This window comes from Leptonychotes weddellii, chromosome 4 (assembly GCF_054177405.1).
Source record: "Leptonychotes weddellii isolate Sample4059 chromosome 4, ASM5417740v2, whole genome shotgun sequence".
Classification (NCBI taxonomy): Eukaryota; Metazoa; Chordata; class Mammalia; order Carnivora; family Phocidae; genus Leptonychotes; species Leptonychotes weddellii.
This window is the reverse complement of record NC_138372.1, coordinates 92,354,629-92,370,790: the sequence shown is the minus strand read 5'-3', so window position 1 is coordinate 92,370,790 and position 16,162 is coordinate 92,354,629. Positions and strand designations below refer to the sequence as shown.

The 16,162-nt window shown below is 55.3% G+C and overlaps 1 protein-coding gene across 1 annotated transcript in view; it reads right to left on the bottom strand.

Moving 5' to 3' along the window:
* Positions 1-1,754: 1,754 nt before the first annotated feature.
* Positions 1,755-16,162, bottom strand: part of PHGDH (phosphoglycerate dehydrogenase) — a 31,481-nt gene continuing 17,073 nt past the window's right edge. The window contains exons 6-12 of the mRNA XM_081815799.1: positions 10,440-10,572; positions 9,836-9,984; positions 8,202-8,354; positions 5,170-5,302; positions 4,081-4,211; positions 2,939-3,176; positions 1,755-2,062 (exon numbers count right to left, since the gene is read on the bottom strand). Coding sequence (XP_081671925.1) covers positions 1,908-2,062; positions 2,939-3,176; positions 4,081-4,211; positions 5,170-5,302; positions 8,202-8,354; positions 9,836-9,984; positions 10,440-10,572 — 1,092 coding nt within the window. The 3' untranslated portion in view covers positions 1,755-1,907. The remainder of the gene's footprint in view (positions 2,063-2,938; positions 3,177-4,080; positions 4,212-5,169; positions 5,303-8,201; positions 8,355-9,835; positions 9,985-10,439; positions 10,573-16,162) is intronic.

Here is a 16,162-nt window from a genome sequence, read left to right as displayed (position 1 = left end):
GAAAAAAAAAAAAAAGAATTTCCCTGCGGAGGCAAGAAATTGCCCTGGCTGACTTGGAGGAAAAAAGAGGATGAAGGGATCACTAGATAAGGGCACTGAGCCACGTTATACTCGTCTCGAGCCAGACTGCGTCACATGTTGTATTAAACCGGACGTGAAGAATGGCCAGCCCACTGTTTCCATCACTGAACTGCCAGCACAGCTCTGCTTCCCAGCCGAGGTACACTGGTCCACGTCAGGACATTGCACTCTAAAGTGAGGTATGGCCGAGATGCCACAACCCGCAGAGCAACACTGAGGAAAGAACACTCTCTGTGGGGCCCCAGCTGGATTGTAAGAATCTTGCCCTTTCTGATCTGGGGGTTATGTGGACAGCCGCGGGACAGGGGGATGCAAAGAAACTGTCCCAGGCCTTCTCAGGCCACCAAGGCTAGGAAGCTATTTGGAGATGCTTAAGTAACTTGAGCTCCCACAACTTGTTCTGACCATGAGCATCAAGTATGGTGTGTCCAGAGAATTTTGGAGAAAGAGGCTGAGAGACCGAATATGGAGCTCAAATTTTAACAGAATTTTTAACTCCATCAGTCTCAGCCTGTTTTTCTAGGATCAGCAGCCTCAAGGGATGGGCTCCTTAGTGCAAGGGGTTCAGTGAGAGACTGAGGGAGACCTGCTGTCCACTTTCAAAGGGATGAAGATATGCATGTTCACCAAGTGCCTTGGGCACTTCCTATAAACCACATTTTAATCCCTTCAATCATCACCGGAGCTCTGAGTCACCCCATCCCTCTTACTGATGAGGAAAAAAAGGTTTAGGAGAATTAAACATTCCTTGAAAGGCCTCCCCCTTCCAGGTCTGCTATAGCCAGGCCAGAACACACCTGTTCTCCGAGAGCACTGCAAACACGCTGTAGCCGCTGATTCCTGGTGGTTCTCACGGACCTTTTGCTCAACCACAGCACAAAGAGGCCAGAGTGGTGGGTTCGCACCCGCCAGTGCCCATCAGCTGCCCGGGTCCAGCCTTCTTGGTCCAGTCAGAGGTCTCAAAAGCAGATGCTACTCTGCCCAAGGTAGGGATGGATCATCCCCTACTAATGGGGGGAGAACTCTCAAAAGGTGAAACCCTTAGGGTCAGTGAGTGCCATTCTGTCATGTTTCAGGAAAATCATCTTTTTTTAAAAAAAAAAAGTCAACTAATATTCTGTCCAACCCATACCAAGCTGGCTTTGTGAAATAGGCAAATATTCTCATGCTTTATACCTTAATGCACTTTCTCTCCCTTATGAACCTTCCAAACATCTCAGACACTATCCTCCGCTCAAATCACTCCTTTGGACTCAACAGAATTCATACACACCCCACCACACCCAGGGGCCTATGTGCTGTCCCTCCCACCGAATGGAGAGCTTCTTTGAGAACAGTCTGAGTTTTAACCCTCCTCTTGGGCAAATCACCCAGCCTGGTGCCTGGCATGAAGTGCGGTGCATCTTTGCTGATGTATTAATGTGCATGTATATTCCCAGATGGAAGGGATCTGAAACACCACAGGAATCTGAAATACTGAGTCATGTTCCTGTAAAAATGCCTCTGAACAATCTGAGACAGACAAGAGGGATCCCTCTTCTGAGCACACACCCAGGCATGCTCTTTGCCCATCCCCATCTCCCTCCACACCCTCTACCCTCCTGCAGCAGCACCATGGCCCGCGGCTGCCCTCTGGTGGCTCTTCAGGGTAATAACAGAGAAACACAAGGACATTTGGGGTAGGCTCTTTATTGGGTGGTTATCACGGCACTACAGGGGTCAGCCAAGGTCTGCAGAGTAAGCAGCGTCAGCCTAAGGAATGTGGATCTCCTGTTGATCACAGTGGGCAGGATTCTTCAGAAACCTCCCCCCTGCTCCACCCAAGCTTAGAAGTGGAACTGGAAAGCCTCAGTCACATGCTGCTTCCATGTTTCCAGGCTGGGCAGCAGGGAAGAGATGCCCATGACGTGCCAGGTCTCCCCATCTGACACCACTGAGGTCTGGTAGGACAGCAGCTGCACGCCTGCCTCTGCCAGGAGGCCTGGAAGTAGATAGGAAAACCGCTGGTTGGCACAGGGCACGGGGGAAGGAGAAGCAAGAGGCTGGGAGCGGGGTCGGAAGACTTGGACCCCTGTGATCAAAGTTGCAATGGGGGGTGATGGTCTCAGAATCAACGAGCGAAGAGATGGAACAGGGCACCTGCCCAGCTTCCCTCACTATTCAGAGACTCTGTAGGAACACCCTGACCGTCAGGCCAGGTGGGGAAGGAATGATCCAGACACAAACTGTTAGAGCAATCTCCTGACTCGCTGGTCGTCAGTTTCATCCAGACCAAGAGCAAAGGAGAAAAGCAGGGGAAAGTTCCCCTGGTCAGCTGGCAAGGATGGTGAAATTAGGCCTTTTGAGGTCTGGACACATTCTGCCAAACCTGCAAGTGCTCCAAAACTCCCAGGGGCCCGAAGCCAGGGTCCTGGGGCAGGTCCCAGATGTCCACGACTGCCAGAGCGGACGCCCTGACGTGCTTTGTGGCAGTCAGGCTGGCCCCCAGGGCCTGCGGTTGGAAGAAGGAAACCTGCACTCAAAGGCTCAGAGTTCCTGGGACACAGCCCTACGGGCAGGTCCGCACTGTGTGCTTCACGATGGCGAGCAGGCCAGTTAATAGGGGCTCTGCCACCTGCGATAAGATGCTTTCCCTCTGAACTCTGTATCCCCTTCCCAAATGTTCTGGAAACTGGCATGACAGACCCTCTGTATGCTGCAGATCCAGAAATGCCCCGAGGGATGGAGCGGGGCTAAAGAAGGCAAAGGTCCATGGAGCCCAACCCCAGGAGAGACCCCCTCCCCTGCCACACACACACACACACACACTCACCCCTGCTTCAAGGACACAGGCAAGCCCCACAAGACCCCTCCTCACCAATCATGGTGGGTAGCATCACAGGATTAGACGGCTGAGCCCGGAACAGGAGCAGGGGCAGGCCCCTGCGGAGAGGCACTTCTGGTCTGAAGACGGCTCCATTGAGCGCCTGCAGCACAGGCAGGGTGCCCTGGACCAAGCCCACAGCCTGGTAGGGGGCACCTGTCAGGGCCACGGTCAAGAGGCCTTCCCCACAGCCCTGCTCCCCTGGCACAGCAGGGTTGTGGGAGGTGGTTACCTGCAGGGAGAAGGTAAAGAGGCACAGTTATGCCATCCTCTGTGTCCACCTAACAGCCAGTTTGTAGGGCTGCAGCCCGGTCAACACGCTCAGCAATTCGGGGCCAGAGAAGAGGGCAAATGGGCCAAGCCTAGTGCGCCTGAGCCTTCGCTTCCTGGGACCGCCCATGGCCTCCCTCGAGGGGGGGCCAGGAGAGGTCTGCCAGGGACAGGTGGAGGCTGGGAGCTGGGAAGGAGGAGGAAGGGAGGCTGGCCTGCCCCAGAGGCCGACCCAGCCTGGCCCCCTCCTGCTCACTGCTTCCTGAACGCAGTCAGTGGCCTAGTGGAGGGGGGAGCGGAGGAGGGGAGACAGGGGAGCTGGGCGGCCCATCGCTCCTGGCAGCTCGCCCTGGCTGAGAGACGCAGCCTGTGATCTACAAGGGGAGCCAGAGGGGGAGACACCAAGGGTCGGTGGGCGTGAGGGCAGCAGAGGCTAAGAAGACATGCTGCTAGCTTCCAGAGGGGGCGGGCTGATCAAGAGCTGCGGCGCTGCGGTAAACGGAGCCCTGGATGGAGTCGGAAGCCGCGCGTGGCGCGCCGCCTCCCCGCCTCCGGCCGAGACAGCCCGGCGCCTCCTGCTCCCCAGCGGCAGAGTGCGGGTGCCACCGCCGCGCGTGCACAGCGCGCTTGCACACAAAGCACTTGCACGGGCATGTAGTTCACGCGTAGCAATGCTCAGAGGAAGGCGCTATTTCCGCTTGGCGGATGGAGAAATTCGGGCCGCTTGTCACGGGTGGGCGGTGTCAGCCGCAGGATCTGCACCCAGGGCCCCCACCCCAAGAGCAGGGCTGGGAGCCTGCTCTGAAAAGACAGGGACAGAAGGACCGTGCCGACAGGAAAGGCAAGGGGGGCAGGGGGACACGTACATTGAGGCCGGCCTCTTTCACCAGCAGCTTGGCGTTCACCAAGTTCACATCCGCCTGATGGGAAGTGTCTTTCAGGAGGCCGACAATGACCGCGGGGCTTAGGCAGTTGCCAGCGTTCTTCAGGGATGTTCCTGGGGACAGAGAAACTACCATAGGTGGCTGTTTGCTGAGCAACACAGGAGCCAGCAGATCACGGACACCTAGCTTCGGGTCACGGACTCCTCACTGCCCTGGGGGCGCCAACCCCAACCAGCTCGGGGCAGTTCCGCTTCCTCTGGAAGGCAGAGAGCCAGTGACCGCCCGGTTCCCCGCCTTGTTTCCTCTGGGCATCCCCCCACCTCTGACCTGGCCTATCACAGGCAATGCCCAGGGTCTCACCACCCCCGAGCTCCCCCCCAGTGAGCAGGTCCCCAACGGACCATAGGGAGGACAAGCCTCCGCACGGTTTGGGGAACTAGAGCCTTCCCCAGTCTCTCAACTACATCTGCACAGGCTGGAGCCAGCGCAAAAGTGGCCAGAGCCTGCCCAGTCCCTGAGGACAGACACCTCGGGCGCTGTCTTCGTTCCCGCTCTCCAGCTGAGCAGAGGCTCCCAAAGACCACCAGCTTGCCCGAGGACCAGCCTCACTATGTCACAGAGCACAAACTGTCCCACCCTCTGGTCTAGCACAGCGCCCCGACTCTCACTTTACACGTGACGAACCCAAAGCTCAGAGAAAGGGACGTCACTCAGGTAAGCGACAGGGTCAGACCCAGAATCCAAAGTCCTGTCGCTTAATCTGGGACTCCCTCCACCCACCCGTTGCCTCTCCCATGAAACTCTGTCTCTCATGGAGGTTTCTCTTGTGCCCAGAACATGCACATCTTAAAAATACTATATAAACGTGATTTGTGAAAATCACATATTTCCCAGTGATTTTCTGTACCTCTCCCCTCTGTTCCCACTGGGTAGCAACTGAACTCCATGCAGACAGAACGTGGGACATGCAGTCCCAAGGACCAGGGTCAAGTCATTTCCCAGCCCCTCACTGTCTGTGACCTGCTGCAGACACAACCCTCTTGCCCTCTCTCTGCAGTGTCCCCAGCTCACCCTGTGTTACCACCTGGATGGTCCCTTTGGGGGATCCAGCCCAGGCTCGCATCAGGGTCCCCAGAGCTTCGGCCAGACCAATCCAAGGCTTGGTATGCGGAGAGAAGGCACTCGTAAGGGCCTGGGCATTCACCTGCACAGAAAGGGGGAGCAGAGCCAAGGTCAGGAAGAGGCGGGGATCCTAAACACAGCTCCACCTAGAGAGCAGAAGGCACAGGGCCATCCTTGTTTGAGTGCCTGGGGGTTGGGAGCGTGGAGACAACTTCCATCAGCCACCAACAAGACAATGACTTGTGCCTTTAGCTTGGGAGAGCTGTAGAGCCAGAAAAGAGCACAAAAGGCTAAGACCATTGCAAATTGCCAGAAGCGGGGAAAAGGCATTTCTCCCACCTACTGAACTGTGCCTGCCTCACCCCCTCCACGGGAGACTGGGTTTTCCTGTGCTGGGGAAAGGTCTGGACAGCACAATAGGAAGGTAGGTCTCTGACGTAAGATGGATGTTGAGTCACGGATCACTGGGACCTACGGTAGGTCTCTCCAAGGTGACTTCCTTTTTACTTTATACATCAACTAAAAAAAGAAAGTGAGGGTTTACATTGTCATTAATCACTTTGACCAAACAGCACAGTTTATAAAGCTGGACTAACATACTCTTAACGATCCTATCACTCTTCAAACGGCCCCATGGGGAGTCCACCAGGAGGCATGCTGGGCAGCCGAGGGGGACAAAAGCCACATGTCCTTCTAAAGTTGTAAGTCTAGGGTCTGACAGCTGGATCCCCACCAGGGGCTTGGTAACAAAGCCAGCTTGTCGCCAGTCAAAACTGCACTTCCATTTTGTGGTTCATGATGGTCTGGCTTCGAATTAAGTCTTGGCCACTTCTGTGAGTCAGCTTGTAAAGAGAACCAAAGGATCTGAGAAGGATTTAATTCGAAACACAGGGTTTGATACAAATCAAACAGGCTGCCAACGTTGGAAATGGCCACGAGGCAGGGCTTCCCAGCAGGCCCTTCTGCGTGGCCGGCCGCCTGGCTCGAGGGCTCCCACAGCGGGCTCCCCCTCTCCTCTCCAGAAGGACACAGAAAAGAGCAGCCGTGAACCAGGAGGTGGGACGAGGGCAGGCCAGCTGCTGGGAGCAGAGATGAAGGGCGGTGCGCCAGTGGGCTGGGCTGAGGCTGCAGCAGGTGGAAGCAAGTGCCCTCCAGGCAGCCCCCGGGGAACCTGCCCCGAGGTGCCCACAGCAGGTCGGGAGAACCAACGGAAGGGCTTCAAGAGTCAGGCGCCCTTGAGCACCAACCTGATCCTAATGTTCATCTGTGTCTAAGGCTACGACAAAACTGAAATGGAGAGGATGCAGAGAAGAATTAGGGAGAGATTTCCCATGTGACACAAATGTCTTTCTTTCCAAAAGCCTACTGCAGGACAACCAGCCACCTTGGGTGGAGACGGAAATTTGCCCAAGTGTAACGACTTTGACCAAGAGATTTTACCTCTGCTAGAAGATGGGAACAGTCTGGTTCCATCTGATGGGGCTGGTGGGAAGGAGTCCCCTTCACGAAGAGGCCTGGAATGCCACCACTAGCTAGGGACGCCACGGTAACTCCCGAGGGCTGCAACAGTGAGGGCGGAGGCGTGCCCGGCACAGGGCCACGGAGGGAAAGGCCCAGCCTGACTGGCCGGCACTGGCCACGGCCCAAGCCTCAGCCTCGGTCCCAGCGCGTCACCTGGGGAGAGCTGCTCAGAAGCCAGAGGTGCAAAGGGAGTGAGAAAGTGTCCCCCACTCTGAGGAGCCAAGAGACGCAGAACAGAGAGGGGAGAGACACACAGATGGAGAAGCCAAGCGTTGTCATTGTCGTCGACTACCATCCTGTGGCTGCCACCAGGCGGGCGCCGAGGGGTCTTTCAGGGGAGGAGCTGCTCCCTTCCTCTCTCAGGGTGTAGAAGGCAGGGTGGCCCGGAGAGCTGGCCTATCAAACCAGGGCTGGCAGGCCGAACAAAACACCCTGTGTCTCTCCTGCTGCAGTTCTGTCCTCAGCAATGAAAATCCCCAGCAGAGGGTCAGACAGGAAGGTCGGGGACTGGCCCCGGCCCTGCCCCTGCCTTGTTCGCTGCCTCTCTCCTAGAGTAGAGCCACACGAGCTGCAGAGAAGCTTACATCCTGGCTTTTTTGTCCTCAGAGAATTCGGAATTTAAAGATACAAACTCAGGGAATCTTAGTAACAAGAGAGAATGTGGTTCATTGCAAAAGGGTTGACACTGGGCTAGAGAGGCCAAGCAAGTCTTTGTGAAGGGGTTGCAAGCCCCCTGAAAGACAGCTATGCTTTCCTTATTCATCTGTGTCCCCCAAAGGGCTATGACAGCATCGGGTACCTTCTGGAGCTTAGGGAACATCCGAAGATTAAATGAAGGAGGCAGGCCTGGAAGTGTAAGTCAGGTTAAGCTTGGGGGAGAAACATTCCAGGAAGGGCCCAGTGTGAGCTACGACAAGACGTAGGGACATTAGGCCATGATTTGAGGACAGAAAGGGGGCCTGGAGGGTTCATTCTGGGGGTGGGGATTCGCCCTGCCCAGGGGTCTAAGAAGGACACAGTAAAAGGAGCGCTCAGGTCCAGGAGGTGAGAGAGGGCCCTGACAGCCTTCTCCACAGACCGGTCCCCCAGCCGCCGCTCCCCATGGCATCCAGCATCGCCCAAGCCACACTCCTTCACTCCCAAGGCATGTGGAGAACAAAAGAGCCTTTCTCTGGAGCCTGGAGCCTGGAAAGAGCCACAATCTCTGCAGCAAGGCTACACTGTCGCAGGGCCGAGCCGCCTCCCTGCCGCTGGGCCGCAGTGAGCAAAGCTAGGGACAGGGTGGTTCTTGTCACCCCACCCGGAGGACTGGCTCCAGGGGAGTCCTTATCTCCTGCTCCCAGGGCTGAATCTGGTCAGCACACCACTGCTCCCCGGAACTGTCACCATCCCCCAAAACCAAACACCCTCCCCCGCCCTGCTCCACCCTCCGGGCCCCAACCCCACTTGCCCATACTTACCACGCCCGCTAGAGATTTCCCCTTCACCATGTCCACAAACTGGATGGCGATCTCCTCCCCGCAGCGGCTCTGGGCCTCCTTGGTGCTAGCGCCCAGGTGGGGGCAGCTGATGACGCTCTCGTGGTCCACCAAGGCTCGGTCCCGTGGTGGCTCCTGCCCAGAAAGAGACACCTCTCAGTTGGCTGCCCAGGGAAGTTGGAAGAGAGGAGGGCAGGGGTGAGGACGCCTTCTACTTCGGTTTTGCCAGGGACGTCACAGGTTTCGACAACCGGCTTCCTCGTCAATGTCCCTTCACAGCAGAGTAGACAGAGCTATGGATGGGATTCGCCTCTCGGCTCCCCCTGCCTTTGGGTAAATCTGCACCTCTCTGAGCCTCGACTTCCTCAGCTATAAAATGGGTTAATACTAGCCACCTTATAATACCTTGTGCAGATTGCACACCAGTAACACAGGAGGTTCTCAGCCAGTGGAAGCTACTGTTTCTGTTACCGGTTTTTCCCTCAAACTCCACCTCGCCCCTGAATCCTTCCAGCACTTACGGTTGGCTCCGCACGGCATCAGACTCTTTGCAGGCCCTCTGCACAGCTGTCCCGACCTGGCTCTCAGCACGACAGGTGGGCCACCTGAGCACCTCTGCCCACCCTCCAATGTCCTTTCCACCCCTTCTGTTCGCTGAGCATAAGGTACTGCCCTTGGGAAGGTCACTCAGGCCCCTTCTCTGGCCACCTGGGCCTGTGAGTAGCAAGTGCCAAGAGAAGACCAGAGACAGACAGGGGAAGGCGCGGAGCTGGGGAATGGCAGTACAATGAGGGCCAGGCGCCCATCTGCCTTCAGGAAGCGTCCCATCTATGTGAGAAAGAGGACCAGGAGTACCAACCCCATGAGCTGTGTGCTCTGGGCAGGGCATACACAGTGAGGGCACCAGGGCTCAGAGAGGGCCGGGGACTTGCCAAGGCCCCACTGCAGGTCACCAGCAACCCCCCCCCACGGCTTGAGCCAAAATCCCTGCTCTTTCCCTTGGATCTGTGATGCCAGTGGCAGGACTTTTAGGAGAGGCCAAGAGCACTGGAGTGGAAATGCGCTGTCCATCATTCCATCTGGTGTACGAGCAGGTGGGGGGACGGGGGTGAGCAAAGACAGAGTCTCTGGCTCCGACAGAGAGGCAGGGGGAGCAGCCCACACAGGACACAAGGGAACGCTTCTAGCCGTTGTCCTCAGGCTGCCTTTCCTCCCCAGAAGAAAGGAAGGCAGGGAAAGCCAACAGACACTGCGTGAAATGTCTTCTTGGCAATGGGATTCATTTCAGCAAAGACCTGTATCAGACCATTAAATGCTGCCCCAAATCCTCAACCTCAGAACGGGTTTGCTGCGCCGTCCTCCCTGGAGTTATCCACATGACAGCAGGCCAGGGAGCCTGAGACCAGGAATTGGGTCCTTTTGAAATCTGGGTTTTGCAAAAGAAAACATGGCTGCCTCCACAGTACGGCCCGCAAGGGCTCCCGAAACCACAGTGGCGTTATTTTTGGCAACAGAATTTCTCCTGTTTGTCATGGATGCTAGAGCCCTTAAGCCAGAGGCCTTTGTGCACACTGGGCCCCTCTGCCCAGCGCTCCCCTCCTCCCCCAGGCACTCACCTCTGTAAAGACGTCCAGCGCAGCACCAGCGCACCGACCGGACTGCAGGGCCCGGAGCAGGGCCCCCTCGTCCACGATCCCTCCCCGAGCGCAGTTCACCACGCGCACCCCCTTCTTGCACTGGGCAAAGGTGCTGTCGTTCAGCAGGCCTGGAAGGAGGGAAGAGCTCTCCTGCAGCACCAGAGGCCCTCCCCGCCTCGCCCCGGCTCCTCCCCCACAGGCCCACGGCCTCTCTGGCCTCACCTCTCCCTTCTCACCGACTCTGCGGCAAGAGTCCCTGTTCTGGATTTAGACCAAACACAGTTCAGAAACATCCTAGCAGCCCCTGAGCTGTTAGTGCTTTGAATAGGTCCCAGAACCAGAAAGGGAAGCAGCGGCCCCAGGAAGAAACCATGGGGTCACTGGTCGTGCACATCAGGCCAGCTCACCCCACGCATTTCCAGCTAGCTCATCCCTCCTCCGTGTGGGGCAGAGCCAGCCAGCCAAGCATCACTCTGTGCTCGAGGGACCTAGTCCCCAGCGTGTGCGGAAGGCCCAGACCGAGGGCCCACCCTTATCTGGTCTGTGGCTTCTGTGGCTGACCCACAAGCAGGGATACACCTACCTGTGGTGGAGGGCAGGAGAGGTGTGTGCACGGTGATAAAGTCGCAGAGAGGCCAGATCTCCTCCAGGGGCAGCTGCTGGACACCAAAGGAGGCCGAGACCTCCGGCGCGATGATGGGGTCGTACCCTACAGTCTGGTCAGAAGCAAGAAAGAGACAAAGACACGAGCGAATGTCACTGTCCCTTATTAGTACTGGTATTATTAATAATGGTGGCCATTTATTGAACACCTACCAAGCGCTACTGCTAAGCCTTTCCAAATGCAGCTGACTTCTCACAGTAAGGGTTGCTACTCTTCTCCTTTAGAGATGAAGAAAGTGGGGCTCACACATTAGGAGGGGCAGGCCCAAGTGCGAAAGGAGGTTTACCTCCAAGCTCTTAACCACGAACGAATGCAAGAGCAGCATGTGCGCGTGCTTGCACGTGCTTGCGCGTGCGTGTGCGCATGTGTGAGGTTGGATAAGTTGGAGCTCAGAAACCCTTAGCGAGCAGGGAGCCCAGGAGAGGCAGGACAGCCGTGTGGGGAGCGGTGACGTGCTCATAGGGTACGACGAGGCAAGGGAGGGCAGGTTGGCCGCAGCCGAGGACCCTCAAGGCCAGAAAACAGGCAGGGGCCCTGACTACTTCCACAGAGTGAGAAAGAAACAGGTGGGGGCAGGGGTGCAGAGCAGGGTTAGCAAGGAGACCAAGACCGGTCGCTGGGGAGGGGGGTTGCTGAGGCATCAGCGGGCAGAGTCTGGTCCCCTCCTGAAGTTCCTTTTAATAAGGCTTCAAATGCATCTAGTCTTGGAAGGCCTAACTTGGTGACTAACCACACAGATCCTTTCAATAAGGCAGGTTTGATGGGGATGGGGAGCGAGCACATCAAGAGGAGGGAAAAGTGAGGCATAAAGGCACCATGGATGGGGAAGGACCCAGAAAGGACCTTCTTCTGGGCTGGCGGGGGAGGAGAGGGTCCCCAAATCAGAGGGACCTCTCCGAGGCTGCCGAAAAGGGAGGGAGATAGGGAGGCAGGCAGCGAACTCTGGGGGTACAAACTACATCAGCCTCATGAAACTTGCCAAAGGTCATCAGATACTGGTGAGGGCAAGAAGGAAAGTCAGAGAAGACAAAGCTCAGAAGAAAGAAGAAAGGACGCGTTGTCATAGCTAATAATGGCAAACATTCCTTTAGCATTTACTGTGTGTCAGGGGCTTTCAACCCAGACCCGATGGATTAGGCACTAGGATTTCCCCATTTTACAGATGAGGAAACTAAGGCAGAGAGGTGAAACGATTTAGCCAAGGTCACACAGCTGGCAGATGGTCGAGTGGGGACAAGAACCAGTGTTTGGATTCGAGAACCTGCACCCCAAGTGCCCATCCTTCTAATGTGGGGTGAGGTCAGGACCCTCCCAACCCCACCTGAGAAAACAGGAGCGGAGTAGATGGAAACAGTCTTGGGTGCCAGTCACACATCTCCTCGGCAAGGGCAAGGCATTAGAGATTACCAAGCCTGTACCAGCAGCTGGGAAGAATCCATAACCAGCCAGGAAGCATCTACCTCTGGTCACTGCAAAGATTTAATCCACTTTCTATGTGGTCTACCCGGGAGGTCTGCCCAGGGCTCTCTCCAACAGCTTGGTCCAGGTCACCAGCACTGACTGGGGGGAAAGAGGTGTAGGGGCCGTAACCAACTCAAAGGCATCAATGTTCTCAAGAAGGCAGGAAAGCCAACTGATCTAGACAGACCTTCAGGTGCCAAGGTACGGATGCTGAACCAGGAGGCCCGGACCTGGGTCCTCAGTCTGAAGTAAAGGAGTTGGCTGGATGATTTCAAACTCATCCCCTGTGCCAACACTCAGCAATTCAATAATTCCTTGAAAAGACAGTTCCCTTAACCCTGAAAAGTTATAGGTGAACCCAAGAATGCTCAGAGGTGGCCGGGGATTGAACAACAACAAACAAACACAACAGAAAGTGTGATACTCTAAGTGTGGTCATTTCTGTGTGGTGGAATTCATTTTTTCCTCCTTTAGGCTTTCCTCTGCTTTGCAACATTTCCCCTGCTCACCCTGAATTTCTTTGCGGGGGAAGAGAAAAGTCATCTTAGAAAATAATGGCATCTTAAGAGGATTTTTATGTAAAATTCAGCCCTTCCAGAGAAGAAACGGACATGGTTATGAATGAGGTAGAGCTTTCGGATCACATTTTTCATCATCAGCCTGAGGAACAGGGAAAAGGCAAAGTGGAGGTTTAGGGGGAGAGGCTGTAGGATCACAGGCTCATGACCACCACAGTCCCAACGGCCATTCCCCTCAGCTGTAACCTACTCGTTTTGGCAGGGACAATGAAGTGTCCAGGGCAGGAGAGAGGGCCCCAGGATCCCTGCCCGTACTCTTTCAAGTCCTCTTTGTCCGCCGGCTACTCGGAGGCCGCCCGGAACAACGGCCCCGTTCATCTCTAATCCAGATGTACTTTGTTCATGTGAGTGGGGAGTGGAGGCGAACACCAGCAGAGGTCACAAAGCCGAGCCCAATGGAGGCCAGTCCACACTACTCTGGGGCTTCTGGGCTCTCAGGAGCCAAGAAACAGCATGGAGCCATGGGGAGGAAGGGTCCCGAGGGCTGAGCTGGGCCCAGTGGCCCTGTGGCGGGTGCCTGCAGCTAATGGGGAGCAGATGGGGCAGGAGGAGACGTGCATCCCCCACAGTGGTCAACAGGATCTGACTCAGCTTGCTTTCTCTCGTTCACCTGCAGACAACTGCAGGGAAGAATTTGGCTGAGAAAACTGTTTCCATTTTTCACTGGAGATACCCAGGGCAGATGGGAGCTGAACTCAGCTAGGAGTCGGGATTCTTACACCAGGAGACCATGTCACGGGGAGTAGAAAGAGTAACATTGGGCCCAGGAGACCAGTGTCTGAGTAGGGTCCTGACATGTCCCAGAAAGGGTCAGAAGTCCCGATGTGCAGAAGTTGGAGCAATTCCAGGTACGTACCGTCCGAAGACTACTCCTATAGAGGAGCCTCAGGGAGACCCACGAAGGGGTTCCCCACCTGAATCCTAGCCTCAGGACAGACTCCTGATGCTGGGCAGCATGGGAACCCTAGCTTTTCCAGGAGTACTCAAGGGCCACCTCCTAGCTGGTGTGAGAAGGCAGCCTAGAGAGGCCGACCACAACTACGCTGGGCCCTCTGGCTTAGCAGTAGATGCTGGAGAACGAGGGGGCCTTCACGGTCAAGGGTCTCCAACAAAGGAGCCTAACCATCATTTGGCTTAGGATCAGAACTCTCTTTCCTTTGCACAATGAAATCTTAAACAGAAACCATATTCCTAAGGTACTTTCTAGAACTTGAGGCTCTGGGAAGAACGTAAAAAATCAGTACTCTAGGGCAGTAGGAATTCCAGTTACCAGAATGAGATAGGAGCTGCCTGTCCTGGGGAGCTTTTGTCCTGAGAAAAGTCGAGCACAGTGACCGTTTAACCAACACGGATCAGGAACGAAGACAGTGGTGGTGATGCAGGACAAAGGGTACCAGACTGGAGGTCAGGAGACCCGGACTTTAAGCTGTACTCCATCATTTACCAGTCCTATTATCTTGAACCTATCATATATGTGTCCTGGGCCTCAGTTTCCTTATCTGTAAACCTGAGGTAAGGATACTGACCCCGCAAGGGTCATTGTGAGCACAGCATCTGACACAGCAGACCTCAGTCAACATGAGCTGGGCCTGAAAGAGTTAGTGACACCTGGCGCCTCAGGTTCAATGTCCATCCCTCCGGACTAACTTCAGATTCATCACAACACTGGCCACAAAGAAACTGCTGGCCTGCTCCTCACAGAAAACCCTGGCAAGAGAGTGCAAGGCTCAGTTCCTGGCTGGCTTGGGCCTGCTAGCACATTCTGGGGGACATGCGAGCGTGAGTGAGTTGTGTCTCCAAAGTGTACAACCTGTTCTTCAACAACATGATCGAGAAAAACTTTGGCCAGAAGGAACACCATAGCGCCTAAGACTCAGATGACTCAGACCATTAGCAGGCCACAGACTGCCGGAATTCTCTGGAAACCCACATCTGGGCCGTGTGGTTCAGAGCAAGTCAGCAGGTGCTCTCAGGTGGCACATGAAGATCCCTTTCCAGGCCTGTGCTGGTTGGGAGGGGCAGCCTCGGTGGGCTCTCCCCCAGCCAACTCCAACACGCACACCCTAGATGCTGTTGGGAAGCCGGGTGGCTAGACCAGATAGTGACAAAGAAAGGACAGGAAAGGTAAGGGGGTGCATCCATCCCCAACATCTGAGCACAAAAGTGTCTCCGCCGATCACTCCTGTGGCACGAAGGGGTCAACTCTTAAATCGCGATACTCTGGAAGGGGTTGGATGCTAATCATCCATTAATAGCCTCATTAGTGATTAACAACCTGAGTGACAGATTAAAGCACAGGGTAAGACCCCAGGACCAGAGGGCGCCTGGGTGGCTCAGTTGGTTAAGCGACTGCCTTCGGCTCAGGTCATGATCCTGGAGTCCCGGGATCGAGTCCCGCATCGGGCTCCCTGCTCGGCGGGGAGTCTGCTTCTCCCTCTGACCCTCCTCCCTCTCATGCTGTCTCTCATTCTCTCTGTCTCAAATAAATAAATAAAATCTTTAAAAAAAAAAAAAGACCCCAGGACCAGGGAGGGAAGGGGGTGATGAGGATGATCTTCATATGCTTTGCAGCGCTGCCCGAGCTGCCCAACTGGAACCAGTCAGGGTCCCCTATGCCTCCTGGTCCACACTCTGTCTTTAATTACAGGGTTCTCCCAAGTTACTGTAACAAACCACAGTCCTTTATAATGTTGCTCAATTTCCTATGGTCGCTCAGTGAACTCACTGCTAAAGACCATTTCACAGATAAAGAAACTCGTGGCCCACGGGTAATGGGTCCTCGGAGATATCAGAGCTTTAAAGGCCACCTGCTTCTACCTCCCTGCCAGTGTTCACACCTTGTCCTCACACACTGGCCCAGTGCTCACCCAGTCTCCTGTGGGTGTCTGCAGGAGTCGGACACTCGCTCTCCCCATTGAATCTGGGGCCAGCTCGGGCTGTAGTTCTGTCCCCTCTGCCTTGTACCTGTTGGTCCTCCTTGGATCCACTCTTTAGACAGCATGACTCTTCTACAGACTGCCCGTTAGCTATTTGACGGCCTTCTGGTATGCTCCCAAGTCATGATGGGGCTCAATGACCCCAGTGCCTTCAAGCCTTTCTTAGGAAGTACAGACATGAGCCTCTCACCATCATCCTCTACCTCTATCTCCAGAGCTTTCAGTCTCACGGAGCATGTGAGGGTCTGACTGGTACAGAGCATGAGGAATCTCACCTTCCTTGTTCTGGAAGCCATAGTTCTTTTAATGCTGCCAAAAGTCACATTACCTTTTCTATCAGCCATGCCACTGTTAACCACACTGCATTTTTGTCAACCAAAGGCCCCCTGCCTTGGGAAAGCTTTTTAACAACACTTCTACATCCAATATGTGTTTAGTTGCTTTGGGGCTCATTTTAGGGCACTGATAGGGATTCTAGCTAAACTTCCTATTAGGATGCCCAACCATTCTAGCCTTCCTTTGTCTTTTAGGGTCTGATTCCACACTCTTAAAAGTTAGCCACCTCTCCCTGCTTCCTGTCACCCAGGCCGTTGATGAGAACCATGGAGAAGGCAGCGCCCTGCACCATCCTGTACCATCTCCCTCCAGATTGAGACGGAGCTATCCT